General features: G+C 44.3%; 1 protein-coding gene across 1 annotated transcript in view; it reads left to right on the top strand.

The window, feature by feature from the left end:
• The first annotated feature begins 693 nt into the window (after window positions 1-693).
• TEP1 (telomerase associated protein 1) overlaps window positions 694-15,543 on the top strand; it is a 37,762-nt gene continuing 22,912 nt past the window's right edge. The window contains 12 exon segments of the mRNA XM_070425789.1: window positions 694-791; window positions 4,632-5,131; window positions 6,108-6,290; window positions 6,596-6,730; window positions 7,476-7,637; window positions 8,263-8,424; window positions 8,734-8,811; window positions 10,577-10,701; window positions 10,918-11,075; window positions 13,923-14,032; window positions 14,735-14,825; window positions 15,054-15,240. Coding sequence (XP_070281890.1) covers window positions 4,655-5,131; window positions 6,108-6,290; window positions 6,596-6,730; window positions 7,476-7,637; window positions 8,263-8,424; window positions 8,734-8,811; window positions 10,577-10,701; window positions 10,918-11,075; window positions 13,923-14,032; window positions 14,735-14,825; window positions 15,054-15,240 — 1,868 coding nt within the window. The 5' untranslated portion in view covers window positions 694-791; window positions 4,632-4,654.

Genomic DNA, 15,543 nt, shown 5'->3' with positions numbered 1-15,543 from the left:
TTTCTGGGCGAAGAATTCTCTGTGCAGGTCTGCATTCCGGGGAAACGCCGGAGGGGAGAGATAATGGTCTTAGCAAGTGGAATGTGGTCTAAGCAAGTGCAATGTCCATTGTGAAGTGGCCTCAAGGTCGGGGAGAGGGTATCATTCAATTGACGCTCCAAATAGACTCCTTGTAATCCACAGTCTGCTCCAGATGGGCATGGGCTGCTCTCAGTTCACCCTGCCCCAATTATTCCATATTCCATCTCCTTTTACTTCTATTTCCACAAAGTAACTTGTGGGTGAATTAAGAGTCCAGCTATCTTTGACCCCAGGAAAATAAGTGTCCAGACAGGAAACGAACATGCCAAAATTCTTTTTCAAGAAACAGTGTTCAAAGATATGCCACAAGATAGGAAAAGAAATTTAGCAAAAGCAGGGACCTTGGTAGATGGGGAGCCTGACGGACAGGAGAACGGAGGACAATTAAGGGGAAAAAGGGAGGGGACCAAACCCAGGCCCCAGAAAAGGCTGCACTGTCCTTCGGGCATTCCCACCACCAGCAGGCACCTGCTCTTCCTGCGGGCGCTGCCCCGTGACGGCCCGCAGCTCCAGCGGCCGCCCGGCCCAGCAGCGTCTCCGCCCGCGGCAGTCCCCTCCCCGCGCCGCCCGGCTCCTCCTCCGGCTCCAGTTCCTCTGACCCGCGGAGCCGAGAGCCCGGCTCCTGCTTCCTGCTTCGGAGAACCGAGATCGGCGTCCCAGGCAGCCAGCTTCTCCAGCGCCGAGTGGCCCCGGGGACGGTCCGAGCGCAGGTAAAAGCCGCCCTGGCCGGGCGCCTGGGGCACTGGGCTCGGCACGGAGAGCCGGTGCGAGGGGCCGAGCGCGGCCCAGGCTCGGGTGGGGCGGACGCGGGTGGGTGCGTGTGCCGGCTCCTCCCGGCAGGTCCGGGAGGGTGTGTGCGTGTGTGGAAGGGACAGTGAGAAGGGCCGATGGAAAGCCGGAGGAGAGAGTGAGGGCCAGGGAGAGGCAGGACATAGAAGGGACATAAGAGGGAGGAAGAGACCAAGAGAGAACGAGTCTCCCTGCTCAGTGCTCCTTGGAAGGAGATAGTAACTACCACTAACAAGGGAGTTTGTAATAACAGAAACCCGGGCGGTGCTACAACAGGAAAGGATCTCATACAGCCAACTTTTGTAAAAGTGATGTGGGTGTTAATGTGTTAATACAACAAGGTTTCCATGACACACACTGAGTGCAGAATGGTGTCTAAAGTATGGTCCTCTTTATGTAAAGCGAAGAAGAAAAAAGGGGGTGGGTGGAAGAAGCATTTCTATGCTTATATATTTGTATAAGCATAGAAAATACAGTGGGGCCTTGACTTACGAGTGTCCCGACTAACTAGTGTTTTGAGATACCAGCTGTCTCTCGGCTGATTTTTTGCATTGAGTTGATAGAGTAATTTGAGTTAACGAGCTCAGTCTAGGAACGAATTAAACTCGTAAGTCAAGGCCCCACTGTATCTGAAACTATTCATATAAAACACCAGTGGTATCCCTGGAGAATGGAACTAGAGATGGGGGTGGGGGGCTGGGGACTTTTCATTTGTAGTTTACAGCTGAATCTCCCTTCCCAAACTCCAGGGTGCAAAAAGTATTTAACTGTGTTTTTCTGTTAATTTTTGTTTTGAGACATTAAAAAAAAAAACCTTGAGTTAATTCTGAGATTTCCCCACTCCGTTCTCTGGGGCTTATGTGGTACTAAGATATGAGGGAAGTGTACAGGGCACAAGGGCCATCATTTGTGATGTAATTTGCCCACACTGATGTCCAGTGAGCTATCCATGTCTTTTCTGGTTCTGGATTGTCTGTCCATTCAGATTTTCTTGGAAGCATCTACGTACCTCTCCATAAGTTCTTGCATTTGAGGTTCAAATGATTCATTTAACAACATACTTATTCCTAAAATACTTAAATGCAAATGCATTTGTCAAAAATGAGTAAATACATTCCAATAGTATAAGTTCAAGCATTCTGTCAAGCAGAGGTTCTTAATTTGTAGTTAATGGAGATTCTAAGAGATCCATGGATGGGCCCTGAAAATTGAGTGCAAAATAGTATATACTCATGCTTTTCTAAGAAAAACTCCATAGCTTTCACCAGATTGTCAAAAGTCTCTGAATCCCACTGACAAGGGTATTGTAGAAACAATAGTGAACAGGGCCACAAGGGGTTTTTGTTCTCAGGAACTTATAATCTGGTGGAATGAAAGACAAACAGGCAATTACAATCCAGAGGATATGTTCTATGATAGAGGAGGTATGATGTTGTGAGAACATAGGGCCACCTAAATTAGACTGGCTGGCTCCTTGGAGGAACTATTAAATTGAAGCCTGCTGAGTGAGAGGAAAGTACAGTTTGGCCTGGTAAAGGAAGGGCTGGGGAAGGAGTGGTCTTTATAGAAGGAAGAGTGTTTCAGGTACCTGCCTTTATGTGATTACATAAAGTGGAAACTTAGAGTTAGATGAGAATAACAGTAAGAGATGAGGCTGAAACATGATCAGTGTTAGGGTCACCGAAGGAGGAACGCACGAAGCCAAAAGGGGTGAAAAATCATGAATTTATTAAGTCGTCTGTATACCAGATGGGCTGAGCCCCAAAATGGCGCCAGCAGCCAACGGCAGGGAGTCAGAGGTTTTTAAAGGACTCTAGGCGGGCTTTTTCTGGGCAGAGAATTCTCTGTGCAGGTCTGGATTCTGGGAAACTCCAGAGGGGAGAGATAATGGTCTTAGCAAGTGGAATGTTTATTGTGAAGTGGCCTATAGGTCAGTTCCCAGGGGAGAGGGTATTGATTCAATTATTTGGCCAGACCTAACAATCAGAAGCCAGGTTATATGTATGATGCAGGGCATGTAAAGGAAAACAAGATAAAGGAACCCTCAGGGAGTTCTATTGGTGTAAGGAGAAAGAGTGAACAAGGAGGCAAATAAGCAAACAAGGTAACATTTTACCGTGACAAAATAAACAAGGCTATGTATTAAGCAGTGGCTGGGGTATGTATCAGGGTGCTCCTTTTTTTTTCGGGGTACTCCTTTATTTAAACAGATCTACATACTGGGGTCCACATGAATTGCAGGGTTGTTTTTTTTTTTAATATATTTTATTGAATTTTTACAGAGAGGAAGGGAGAGAGATAGAGAGTTAGAAACATCGATGAGAGAGAAACATCAATCAACTGCCTCCTGCACATCTCCCACTGGGGATGTGCCGGCAACCCAGGTACATGCCCTTGACCGGAATCGAACCTGGGACCCTTGAGTCCGCAGGCCGACGCTCTATCCACTGAGCCAAACCGGCTTCGGCGAATTGCAGGGTTTTAACAAAGGTGGTGGCAGGCAGAATGGAGAGAACTGGATAGGTTTGAAAGACACTGATAGAGTAGAATCAATAGGTTTCAGTAATTTATTGGGTGAAAATAACAATAGATTTTATTTATTGAACACTTACTAAGTGTTGCTGTAAGTGCTTATTATATTTTTTTTCTCACTTATTCCTCTAGCAACTCTGTGGAGGGAGGGAGACATTTATCTCAATTTTGTAGATGAGGAAACTGAGGCGCAGAAAGTATAAGGAAGCCCAAGGTCCCAAGTAGATTCAAGGTCCCATAAGGATTTAAACTCAGGTTTGTTCCTCTCCAAACCTCTGTAAGCAGAGGTGGCAAAGGAGTGGGGATAGATTTGGAGAAGAGGTGCGATTGTGAGAAAGACAATACATTTGGGATCTATGGAGCTTTGCATACCTTTGAGTCACCCACGTGGAGATGTCCAACAGGCAAGTGGGTAAATGAGTATGAAGCTCAGATGAGATCTAGGTCAAGGAATAAATTTGTGAGTTGCCAGCATAGAAATGTTATTTGGAGCCACAGAATAGGTGAGACTATGTTGGGAAAGTATACAGAATGATTACAACTCTAAGGAGCATTAACATTCAAGGAATGGCAGAGAAGGAACCCCCAAGAAGGTGTGGTCACAGTTGTCAGAGGAAAACCAGGACAGTAGCATCATGGAAGCCAAAAGAAAAGAGAGTTTCAATGAGAGTGATCAACAGTCTCATATTGAGAGAAGAAGGAAGATAAGTTCCCAGATGTGTCTGTTTTTGTATAACAAGAATTCCACTAGTTACCTAAGAGGACAGCCTTGCAGGAATAGTGGGACAGAATCCCATTTATTTGGTTGAAGAGTGAGTAGGAGGCAGAGAAGTTGAGGTAGTGCATGTAGACAACTTGACCCAAATGTTTGTTTCTGGAGCTAAGAATCCAGAGTCCAGGTTACAAGTGTGGCCCCTATACTAAGTTGGGATCACACCTACAGCCCTTGGGGGCTCCTTTACTCCTTCATGTGAAGACATGTCTGTTTAAGAAAACAAACTTCCTGCTCTTAACTTCTGCCTTACCTTTCCCTACTCTTCTCCCTTAGAATACTCCCTCTATTCTCTCTGTAGAATACTCCCTGAATACATCCTTATAATAAACCCAGTCCTGGAAAAAGAAGTATTGGCTGTTCTCTGCCTGCAGGTCACTGGCATTACCAGGAGTGCTATAGGAAAGATATACTCCCAGTGCAGCCAAGTGCTCATCACATCTTTCTCTCCATCTAGGATATACTGGTTGGGCTCCAGCCATGGAGAAACTTTATGGGCACGTGTCTGCCCACCCAGACATCCTCTCCTTGGAGAACCGATGCCTGGCCACACTTCCTAATGTGAAGATCATGGAGAAACCACATGGACATGTGTCTTCCCACCCAGACATCCTTTCCTTGGAAAATCGGTGCCTGGCCACACTTCCTGACATGAAGCTCATGGAGAAACCACATGGACATGTATCTGCCCACCCAGACATTCTCTCCTTGGAGAACCGGTGCCTGGCTACACTCTCTATTCTAAAGAGCCCTATGTCTGCCAGCTCCTTTCTTCAATGTGTCCAGACATCTCAGCTGGTGCAAGCTGATCTGTGCAGCCTGGACACCAGTAGCCACCTGCTCTCTGAGCCTCCAACCTGGAGGACTCAGTGTTTCTCTGAGGTACCAGGCCCTCTGACCTGCCCCAGAGCCCTGAAATCCATCTCTGCCACACAGGGAGCTCAGGAAACAGCTTTGGTAATAGCTCTCGGCGCTCGTCTTGACTGCAGCCATGTCTGTTGGATGCTCTAGTTCTTAGCTTTTGTGCCACAGTGTCTCTCTGTGCTGCTCTGTGTACTTATCTACTTGAAGCCGCTTCCTGAGGCGCCCTTTACCCCAGGGCTGGCTTCATCAGCATCATTACTCTCATTACATATCTAGTTCAGACATTCTGGACAGTAGAGCAAAAACAGGCCCTGTCCTCAGAAAGCCTCTGCTCAGGAGGGGAGCCATCATGATGTTGCAATAGCACAGGCAGTCAAGTGCTTTTGAGATCCTGTTCAGGCATGAGACACATCTGCTGTACCCTGGCCCAGTCCCCTGGAGGTGCTTGTACAGACACAGGTCCACTTATACACGCATATATGAGCACGGGTCGGAATCAGTATACAAACACACATTCCTCTGTATAGCCTCGGATTCGGACTGAGGGAAAGACTAACCTGAGCCCTATACTGTCTCTGCCTATTATAAGCACAACCTTGGGCAAGACTCTTAGCCTTTTGAAACTTTAATTTCCTCACATTTATTTATTTATTTTATTTATATTTCTTATTGAGAGTATTACAGATGTCCCCCTTTTTTCTCCCCATTACCCCCCACCATAATTTCCTCACCTTTAAAACAAGGTCATTGGAAATCTACCACATAGAGTCATTGTCAGGGTTACAGCTACTGCCACCTTATACTTAGTTAGGGCTTTGCAATTTGCTAAGAGTCATACATGCATTATCCCATTTAAGCTAAATGACCCCATCAGATAGCTCTAACCCTACCTGATGGTATGTGTGATAGTGAGAGATCCCTATATCAGACAGGACAGATTGGTGCTGGGTGTGAAGGGAGAGGAGTTGAGGTGCTAGAAGATAAATGTAGACATTTCCTATCCCTGGGAGCTGCCTTCAGATCTATCTATGTTTGAGGGACTGTGATTAATAATTGCCACTATCCCTAGGGTCATTGGTCCTCTTCAGAAGAGAAAAAGCCAGGAGAGAAGAAATGGACAGAGGCTCAAATGCCTTTTTACAGTCTAAGTTTGGGAGAGGAGGAGGAGGTGGAGGAAATGGCCTTGAAGCTTACCCCTGGAGACCCCGAGTTTTCGTCTGAGCCCACTGACCAGGTCCTTCAGGAGAAGAAGGTAAAAGTTCCAGTGTGGGAAAGAGGTTGATGGGTGTGGGGTGGGTGAAGGGTGTGTGGTGGGTGGGAGGAGTAGTGTCCAAAGACTGAACCAGATCCCTTCCACTGGTGGAAGGGGAGGGAGGGCCATCAACCAACTCTTATTTCTCACCTCCTAATCCCCTTTCCAACCTATGGGTTGAAAAAACATCTGAATCTGGGATCCATTTTTCTCTGTCCATGATTTTGTAAGTTGGCCTGAGGGATGCTTAAGTTGGTCCTCATTACCGCTTTCCTCCTTCCTTCCCTCTCTATCTCAATTCCCAGATGGCTCTAATGAGCTTGTTGTGCTCCACTGTGGCATCAAAGGTAAACATGAAAGATGAAGCCAACCCTACCAAGACTGCCCTCCTGGAAATCTGTAGTGAACTTGCCCCCTTGGAGCCTGAGTTTATCCTCAAGGTATTGTGGTGTGAGAGAGTGGATGGAAGTGGAAAGCTGGGAGCTAGAGAATGTGCTTATGGTGTGTGAGGGGGATGGTGACCAGCTTTGTGCTGTTGGTGGAGGGAGCTTCACTTAAGAAGTGGATATGATCTCTGGGTGAGTCTGTGGCCTGGTCCCTAGGGTTCTTTGAGGAGTGGAGAAGATGGGGTTGGGAAGGAGTATGCTAGGGTTCATTTGTTTAGCAAGTATGCAGGTTTAAGTATACAGTGTCTTGAGGGTCATACCAACAGAATGAAACATGATCTGGCTCTTAAGGAGCTTATGGTACTGTTAGGTCAGGAAAACGCTCCCAAATATGTAAATGCAAATGGCACAGTAGATAAGTGACTGTTTCAGAAGTAGAAAAGAGGGGGGAAATATTTTCGATGAGACTTTGGAAGATGTCAGGTTTAATCAGCACTTTGAACCCAGGGCAAGTCTTTGATAGATGTTGAAGGTGGGAGGTCTTCCAAAGAGGGAAAGGCCCTGTTGAGTCGGGAGGTGATCCATAGACCCAGGAGAAGACATGCTGCAAAGGCAGGAACGGACTAAATTACAGAGGGTTTAGGGTGCAAAGCTCAGAGGTTGAACTTGATATTTCATAGACAGTCTGGAGGGATCAGGGAAGGTTTTATGCGGGTAGATTAGATATGCAAGTTAGTTTAGGGCATGAAGCTCTGGGAGAAGTGGCTGAGATGCTAACCCTCCCCACCCTGCACCCTAGGCATCTCTGTACGCCAGGCAGCAGCTGAACATCAGGGATGTAGCCAACCTAACCTTGGCCATTGCTGCCTTCTTGCCAGTCTGCCGCCCCCACCTGCGACGATATTTCTGTGCCATTGTCCAGCTGCCTTCTGATTGGATTCAGGTAGCCGAGTTCTACCAGGTATGGCACTCACTTCCCTGAACTTTGGCCTTCACATAGGTTTCTCTCTTTTGCTCATTGCATCCCTGGAGAAAATTCTCGGCCAGTTTGGCCTCCCCTCTGCTGCCCCCAACCTTGGTGCCCAGATAGGACAGCATTTCCCTCTACCAGGCTGGGTTGCCCAACAGGGAGACTATGATTGAGAAGGGCTGGACCACAGTTTAAGAAGAATTGGTCTTATTCTGGACCTTGTGTTTGCAATGAAGAAAGTGCATGGAAGTCTGTTGACTAGCCCAGTACCACAGAAACTGTCATTTTAGAGCTGGGGTAGGGAACATCTGGCCTGCAGGCCGTATAAGGTCCAAGAAATCATTTGGTGTGGCCCTGCCAAGGCACTAGGGATGAGTTAATTAAATGTTTGACCAGATATAGCAAGCTAATTTTTAAACTGTTAATTTTGCATGGCCTGAGAATGATGTTATAAATATCCAAATGGCCCTTGGCAGAAAAATGGTTCCCCACCCCTGCTTTAGAGCTTGGGCTGAGAACTCGCTCCCTATTCTCATTTAACCCTGTGATGGGTCTTGTTTTGTTTTGGAGGGTTTGTTTGGGTCTCACTCCTGATGGTCTCTTCTCTCTCTGGCAGAGCCTGGCTGAAGGAGAGGAGGACAAGCTGGTGGCCCTGCCTGCCTGCCTGCGTGCTGCTATGACTGACAAATTCACCCAGTTTGATGAGTACCAGCTGGCCAAGTACAACCCTCGGAAGCACAGGGCCAAGAGACGCCCCCAACGACCCCCCCGGCCTCCAGTCAGTCCCTATCTCAGCTCTGGTCATTCACAGCCCAGGTCCCTTTTCTCTGGAAAGGGAGGGACGAAGGAACATGCTGATCCAGGGGGATCCCACACTAAGTGTCTGGCATGTTCCTATCACCAGGAACAAACAGTCCGAAAAATGCAGAGGAGCTGGGTAGAGCTCAGGAGGCAGAGAAGGCAGGGCCTGCCTCTTTCCTAGCTGGCTTCCTTTTGGACAGAGATGGGCCTTTGGGGCTATTGAAATGGATCTTTCCAGGGACGACGTGCATTTCCCTTTTTGAAACCGCTTCTCCTGTCCCCACAGAAGACGGAGCGTCCATTTTCTGAGACACAGAAATATTTGCCAAAGTACCTTAGGTTTCTTAAAAATGAACAGGAGAAGGTGAGTGCCTTGTTCTGCATGAACAATCTTCTCAACTGATACTTAGAAATGGAATTCCATTTGGTTTAGAAATACAAATAGAGGGTGTGGTAGGCCCAGGCCAATTTCCTACCTGGGGCATTCTCAGCTGTGATTATGGGATTATGTGATTATTGAGAGCACTGGGAAAGGCTATATATATATATATATATATATATATATATATATATATATCTTTATTGATTTCAGAGAGGAAGGGAGGGGGAGAGAGAGATAGAAACATCAATGATGAGAGAGAATCATTGATCAGCTGCCTCCTGCATGCCCCCTACTGGGAATCGAGCCTGCAACCAGGGCATGTGCCTTTGGCTAGAATCAAACCTGGGACCCCTCAGTCTGCAGGCTGATGCTCTATCCACTGAGCCAAACCAGCTAGGGCTTTCCCCCCATTTTTTACCCCCCTCTAAAACTTGGATTTAATATCTGTTTAGTTTCATTACAGTCTTTTTAAACTTGATTACTAATACTTGCTCAAAAGTAAAGCAATAAATTACAGAATTTCCCCCCCATTTCTTTAATGACAGGTGGCATGTCCAGCTGGATAAATGAGTTAAAGACATGAAATATTTACCTTCCATAAGAATTTTTAAAAACAAACCAAACCATTTTTTTAATTTGCATTAATGACAAATAAGTCACTTCACTTAGTGGTTAAGAGCATACAATCTGAATTCTAACCTGGGTGTGAATCCCTCCACCACCAGCACTGCTGGCTACCTGACTTTGGTCAAATGATTTACCCTCTCTTGCCACAGTTTCCTCAGATATAAAATGGGGATTATAATAGTACCTAGTTCATTGGGTTTTTGTGAGGCTTAAATCAGTTATTGTATTTCCAGTAATTCTAACAACACCTGGCCCTGAATAAATGTGAGCTACCACCACCGTCATCATTGACATAGATTATTAGGAAGATGTAAGCATTATAAGAAAACACATTCTCGCCGAAACCGGTTTGGCTCAGTGGATAGAGCGTCGGCCTTCGGACTGAAGGGTCCCAGGTTCGATTCCGGTCAAGGGCATGTACCTGGGTTGCGGGTACATCCCCAGTGGGAGATGTGCAGGAGGCAGCTGATCGATGTTTCTCTCTCATCGATGTTTCTGACTCTCTATCTCTCTCCTTTCCTCTCTGTAAAAAATCAATAAAATATATTTTAAAAATAAATAAATAAAAATAAAAAAAAAAAACTAGATATACAGATTCTTTAAAAAAAAAAGAAAACACATTCTCAGTCAGTCAGCTGATCTTTTCATCCTATTAATACATCCCAAACTTAGCTCTTCTTCCACCATAGAAGATTCTGTAAAGCAACTTCTTTCAGTTTTTTAACTTCTCATAGCCTGCATTATTCTGCTGCCTCCTCCTGGTCCAAGTCTCAGTGATTTAAATAAGAGACCCTTTCCTCTTTCCTCCCTTGGAGAACAAAGTGTTCTCTGTTCATCCTACCTCCATCTTGCTGTTCACAAGCCAGTGACTCCATTTTACCATTGATAGTTCAATCTTGTGTAAATAAAACATGGTGATCCCAAAACACTGCTATATTATGCTTACCACAGAAGTTCTTGTTGATAGAGATTTTTACCCCTTATTCTTACTCTGCCCAAATCTCCTTTGGGAAAGAAATGAACTCCTAGGTATAGGATGGTCTTAGGTTCTGCTTTCTGAAGAAAGTGACCATGGTCATAGATTAAATGACCCCAGTGGGATTTGGGGATATTTCCACAGTTTGAGGAGTCCTACAACGCAGTGCCAGAGAGAAAGAAGCCACCAAGGTTCACCCTGAAGAAGTTGGTACAGCGACTGCACATCCAGGAGCCTGCCCAGCACGTGCATGCCCTGCTAGGCTACAGGTGGGAAGATATACTCCGAACGTACATTCCATCTGGGAAACCCCCTGACTCTTCTACATCCATGGCCCCAATCCCTGTAGTTCTGACCCCAGCAACATTAGTTTGGGCAGATGTGGCCTGTAAACATGACTGACTAGCTTTGACTGGCTCACCTTTCCTTTCCTGAGGTATCTTCAGCTGGCTTTGAAATGATAAGCTTTTCCTCCTCTGTTTCAGATACCCCTCCAACCTGCAGGTCTTTTCTCGAAGTCGCCTCCCCGGCCCATGGGATTCTGGCAGAGCTGGGAAGCGGATGAAGCTATCTCGGCCTGAGACCTGGGAGCGGGAGCTGAGCTTGCGGGGGAACAAAGCTTCCGTCTGGGAGGAACTCATTGGTACAGTAACCTTGACCATCACACCCTCTTCTGCTCTTCCCGATTTATGCCTCTCCATTTCAGACTAGAGGATTTCCATGACATGATGCAGTTATTCTATTGCTTGGTAGTTGTATCACTAAAAATTATTGGACTTACAAGGTCTGCAATTGACCATACCCAAGTGGACAGGGGTGTCTGCTTTGAGTAACATTGCAATTGTAGATATAGATCATTATTCCAGATGTGGTTAGGTCTTTATCAACACATGACAAAAGTGGTACCTTCTCCCTGATTTCACTTGTATCAATATCTGTGTAATTCATCCAAATAAGATAGAACTTTCTGGCACATGGCATAGTAGAATCTCCACAGAAATTCATATTTAGAACATAGAATTTTAGGTAATTTGCCCATATTGAGTTAAAAAACTTCAAATCAGGGAGGACCAAGTTACTCTCAATCTTCTCTTTTTGTTTTTTAATTTTTAACTATAGAAGGTTCTGTCTATCCCATTTTGTTCTCTTTTATTTCCTCTTTCATCTTTGACAATTTAAAGTCAACTTCCTTCCATTGAGAAATATCTAACCAGACCTTTTATCTGCTTGAGTTTTGTAGACTTCTCATTTTAGAGCCTTGGAAGCTCACGTTGGCTTTTACCTTATTTCTCTGTGGGCTGCTATTTATAGATTATACTCAGGGAAGCCCGGATTGCTCAGCTGCTAGCACTCCTCTCACTTTGTGGTTGTCACTGGTGGTCTATGCATCAGAATCACATGTTCCACACACATGCACACACGTGCTTGGTAACCTCTTCCCCAGTATTGATTCAACTTTGGGTGGAGTAGAATAGAGAAGCCTGGATGGCAGCCAATATATGTAGATGACTCTCGTATGCATCATCTCCACCTTCTCTCTCTGCCCCTGAAAATCAAAACTGTGTCATTATTCTTGGTTGAGACAAATGCCCAGAGTCTAACCCACTGGACTCCAGACTTCTTTTTAAATTATTATATATTGCAAAATAAATTTTGGGATACAACAGAATATATATATATATATATATATATATATATATATATATATATATACAGAGTAGGAAAAAGTAGGTTTATAGTTGTATGAAAAAGCTTATTCTTGTGTTATTATTTATTAATTATTGTATTATTTTCCATATGAACAACTGTAAACCTACTTTTTCCCTACTCTGTATTTATAAAAATTTTGTACATATACTAACAAATTAATGTACTTTAAAAATATAGAAAATATAATTATTTTAATATAGGTATGAAAATAAATATAAGTAAATAAATAAAATATTAAAATATATAAAATAAGTATAAAATATAAGATAAAATGTAATTAGATATACAGACCCCTCTTTGGAGACCACTGGTTCATTAATTTACAAACAGTTTCTTTGGAATGAAACAGCAAATTTCTCAATCTATAGGATAAATACTCAGTTTATTTTCTAGAGTCATAAATATGATATTGACTTAAGTTCTTATATCTAGAAGATCTTCCATACATAGCAACAATTGAGAAAACATGACTTTACAAAGGATACAATTGTTCATCAGCTGTCACGCATCACTTATACTGTGTACACACCCTCCTCTTTCCATTCTCCTGATGAAAGCTGCTGAGAAATGCAGACTAGAGCATGGGATGTGGGTTTGGGGCCGACAGACCTGCTCTCTAAAGTGGGGGCACCCAGGTGAAACAGGAAGTGACAGAGGTGAAATTTTGTTTCGTTGCAAGTCTTTTTCACTTATATGTAAATGAAAAATAATGACTATTTAATCAGATTGTACAAGTTCCCCAGAAAACTTAAAAGGATCAAGAAGACTATTTGAAATAGGGGTTTACATTCACTATCATGATGATGAACCTTATCTTAAGTGTATATTGTGCCTTGAAATATTAACTAATGATTGGACTACATCAGTGGTTCTCAACCTTCCTAATGCAGCAACCCTTTAATACAGTTCCTCATGTTGTGGTGACCCCAACCATAAAATTATTTTTGTTGCTACTTCATAACTGTAATTTTGCTACTGTAAACAATATGTAATTACATATGTGTTTTCCAATGGTCTTAGGCGACCCCTGTGAAAGGTCGTTCGACCCCAAAGGGGTCGCGACCCACAGGTTGAGAACTGCTGGACTACATGAATATAATTTATTAATAAACAAACTTACACTGTGAAATTTCTCTTTTAGCCATCTAAAAAATTTGTAAATCATTACTCTTTTTTTTAAAAAAAATTATCTTTATTGTTGAAAATATTACGGATGTTTCCCTTTTTTCCCCATTGACCCCCTCCACCCTGAACTCCACCCCCAAGCCTTCACCACACTATTGTCTGTGTCCATAGGTTATGCATATATGCATATACATTCTTTGGTTAATCTCTCCCCACCCACCCACCCGCCCCTACCTTCCCTCTGAGATTCATCAGTCTGTTCCATGCTTCTGTGTCTCTGGATCTATTTTGTTCATCAGTTTATTTTGTTCACTAGGGAAATCACTACTTTTGATTAAAGAATATATTTTGCCAGTTGAGCCCAGTCTCAGGGCTGGAGCCAACAGACAAAGTGATAGCATAAGCTGTTTATTGAAACAGCTGTCCCATAAACAGTGTTGTATAAATTTTGCTCCAAACTTCAGGCCAACCGTGTTTGTTTGTTTTTCTTTGTGGACCTTTAAAACATTTTGAGTAGGATGGATCATATGTTAATACCCCACTCCCTCCATCCTGAATTTTCTACATCCTCTGAACTTCTTGTTCTGATTTCTGACCTCTCACTTATCCTTTGTTTCCTTTTCTCGCCCCTGTCCGACCTTCTGACCTTCTGCAGACAATGGGAAGCTCCCCTTCATGGCCATGCTTCGGAATCTGTGCAACCTGCTGCGGGTTGGGATCAGTGCCCACCACCACGAGCTTGTACTGCAGAGACTCCAGCAAGCGGTATTTGTGAGGGGCAGGGAGCAGGAAGGTGGGTGTGGAGATGCTGTTGCAGTTTTGGGGACTGGGCTGTTCTTAGTGGCTGGGGAAGGTCATGGCCGCCAAGCTATTTCCATGTGGGCAGGTAAGGGGATACAGATAGGTTGGGGGAGATAGGTCTGGGGGTTCATCACACCTTTGAGAAATTAGAGTATAAGAACTTTCCTTTGCCCTGGCTGGGTAGCTCAGTTGGTTAGAGCATTGTCCTGATGCCAAGTTGAGGGTTCGATTTCTGGTCAGGGCACATACAAGAAGCAACCAATGAATGCATAAATATGTGGAAAAACAAATCGATGCTTCTCTCTCTCTTACTTCCTCTCTCTCTCTCTACAATCAATAAATTAAAGAAAAAAGAACTTTCCCTTTTTATTTTCTGATCTACCAGGAGGAAGCACTTCTGTAATTTAACTGACTTCAGAAGGAGTCTGATGTAAAACAAAGAGCTCCTTCTGTTACCTCCTCTCCTTTCTTCTTTACCTCTTCTCATATTCTCACATAGACTTTCATTTTTCTTTAATCTTCTCCCCCTTTCTCTGTATCTCGTCTCTAATATTCATCTTGTCTTTCCTCACCTTCCCACAAATCTAGAGTGGTTATCTCAAGTGGTTATCTGGTCCCGGAGGCCCCTAATGCCTCCCACACTCAGACCCTTCCCTTGCTTTCCAGAAGTCCGTGATCCACAGTCGGCAGTTTCCGTTCAGATTTCTTAATGCCCATGATTCCATCAATGACCTTGAGGCTCAACTAAAAAATAAAGGTATTATCTGTCTTCTTCCAATTCCTGTTTGTCTCTCATGTCTGAGAATAGATGAGGCAGCAGCACTGGTGTTTTTCAGCCTCCTGCCTTCCAGTCTCAGGGTGTGGGGTGGGCAGAGGTCAGATGCTTGCCCGCCTTAAGGGTTAGGGTGCAGGACAAATATTGATGGGAAGACAAGGTGAGAGAATAGAAACTGCCTGACTCAGGTACTTACCTGTTGCCACACAGAATTGCCATTTCCTTCCAACACACAACTGATGAGGCGGATAATGATTAGACACTCAAGAAATGTCAAGAGGCGGGTCTATCAAAGGCAACTTCAAAACCTAAATCGTCGGAAACTTCGGGCAGCAATGATGATGCCTGTGTTTTATGAGCAACTCAAGCGGGAGCAGCTGAGAGTACACAGGACCAGGTAGGGGTGTGTGTGTGTGTTATATGGAAGCAAAGGATGGGCAACAAAAGGTACCCTAACAAGGCTTGGGAGTCATCTGAGAACCCCAACTTTTATTCTCTAAAGACATGCTTGTCAGTCATCCCAATGGCTTAGACTTTTTTGATTCCAATCGTCTCTTGCACAGCAAAACTTAGTGTTAACATTGTTCTATACAGATATCATGAAACAAAATCTATTCTTTGTGATTGTCTCATTGGTTTCTATGGATTCTGTGAGTCTGTGTAGCATCTCCCTTTCTCTTTGTGGGTGCTAGGGTCTTTT

This window comes from Myotis yumanensis, unplaced genomic scaffold (genome assembly GCF_028538775.1).
Source record: "Myotis yumanensis isolate MYYU_CA2020_CCGP unplaced genomic scaffold, mMyoYum1.0.hap1 SCAF_1, whole genome shotgun sequence".
In the NCBI taxonomy this organism is placed as follows: domain Eukaryota; kingdom Metazoa; phylum Chordata; class Mammalia; order Chiroptera; family Vespertilionidae; genus Myotis; species Myotis yumanensis.
The sequence above is the reverse complement of the archived record's forward strand: the minus strand, read 5'-3'. Positions and strand labels throughout refer to the sequence as shown.